Below are 267 nucleotides of genomic sequence, written 5' to 3'. Positions count from 1 at the left end.
GGAGATCGGATGCTGCTGTTGAACTCGCAGAGCTTCTCCTGTGGCAGAACAGAGCTGGGTCAAGGGGACAGCGGCACCGGGGCAGGCAGCATCGCGTGTGCCGCAGGGACGGGCAGCATCGTGCGTGCACCGGGGCCATGGGCTGAGGGGAGCGGCCAGGGGATGAGCAGCACAGCCCAGGCCGTGCTAGGCACCGGGAGCATGGGTGCTGCACCGCGAGCGGGTGCTGAGGGAGCGCCCGGGACCGTCTCTAGCTCTGGAGCAAGC

General features: G+C 68.9%; 1 protein-coding gene across 1 annotated transcript in view; it reads right to left on the bottom strand.

Annotated features, from left to right (window-relative positions):
- Positions 1 to 267, bottom strand: part of VPS16 (vacuolar protein sorting 16 homolog (S. cerevisiae)) — a gene marked incomplete at both ends in the record, with an annotated part of 9,135 nt that overhangs the window by 5,871 nt on the left and 2,997 nt on the right. Inside the window, one exon of the mRNA XM_010285994.1 lies at positions 1 to 38. This exon is cut by the window's left edge and continues 17 nt beyond it. Coding sequence (XP_010284296.1) covers positions 1 to 38 — 38 coding nt within the window. The remainder of the gene's footprint in view (positions 39 to 267) is intronic.

Source organism: Phaethon lepturus, unplaced genomic scaffold, assembly GCF_000687285.1.
Source record: "Phaethon lepturus isolate BGI_N335 unplaced genomic scaffold, ASM68728v1 scaffold25474, whole genome shotgun sequence".
NCBI classification, from domain to species: domain Eukaryota; kingdom Metazoa; phylum Chordata; class Aves; order Phaethontiformes; family Phaethontidae; genus Phaethon; species Phaethon lepturus.
This window is presented reverse-complemented; position numbering and strand designations above follow the sequence as displayed.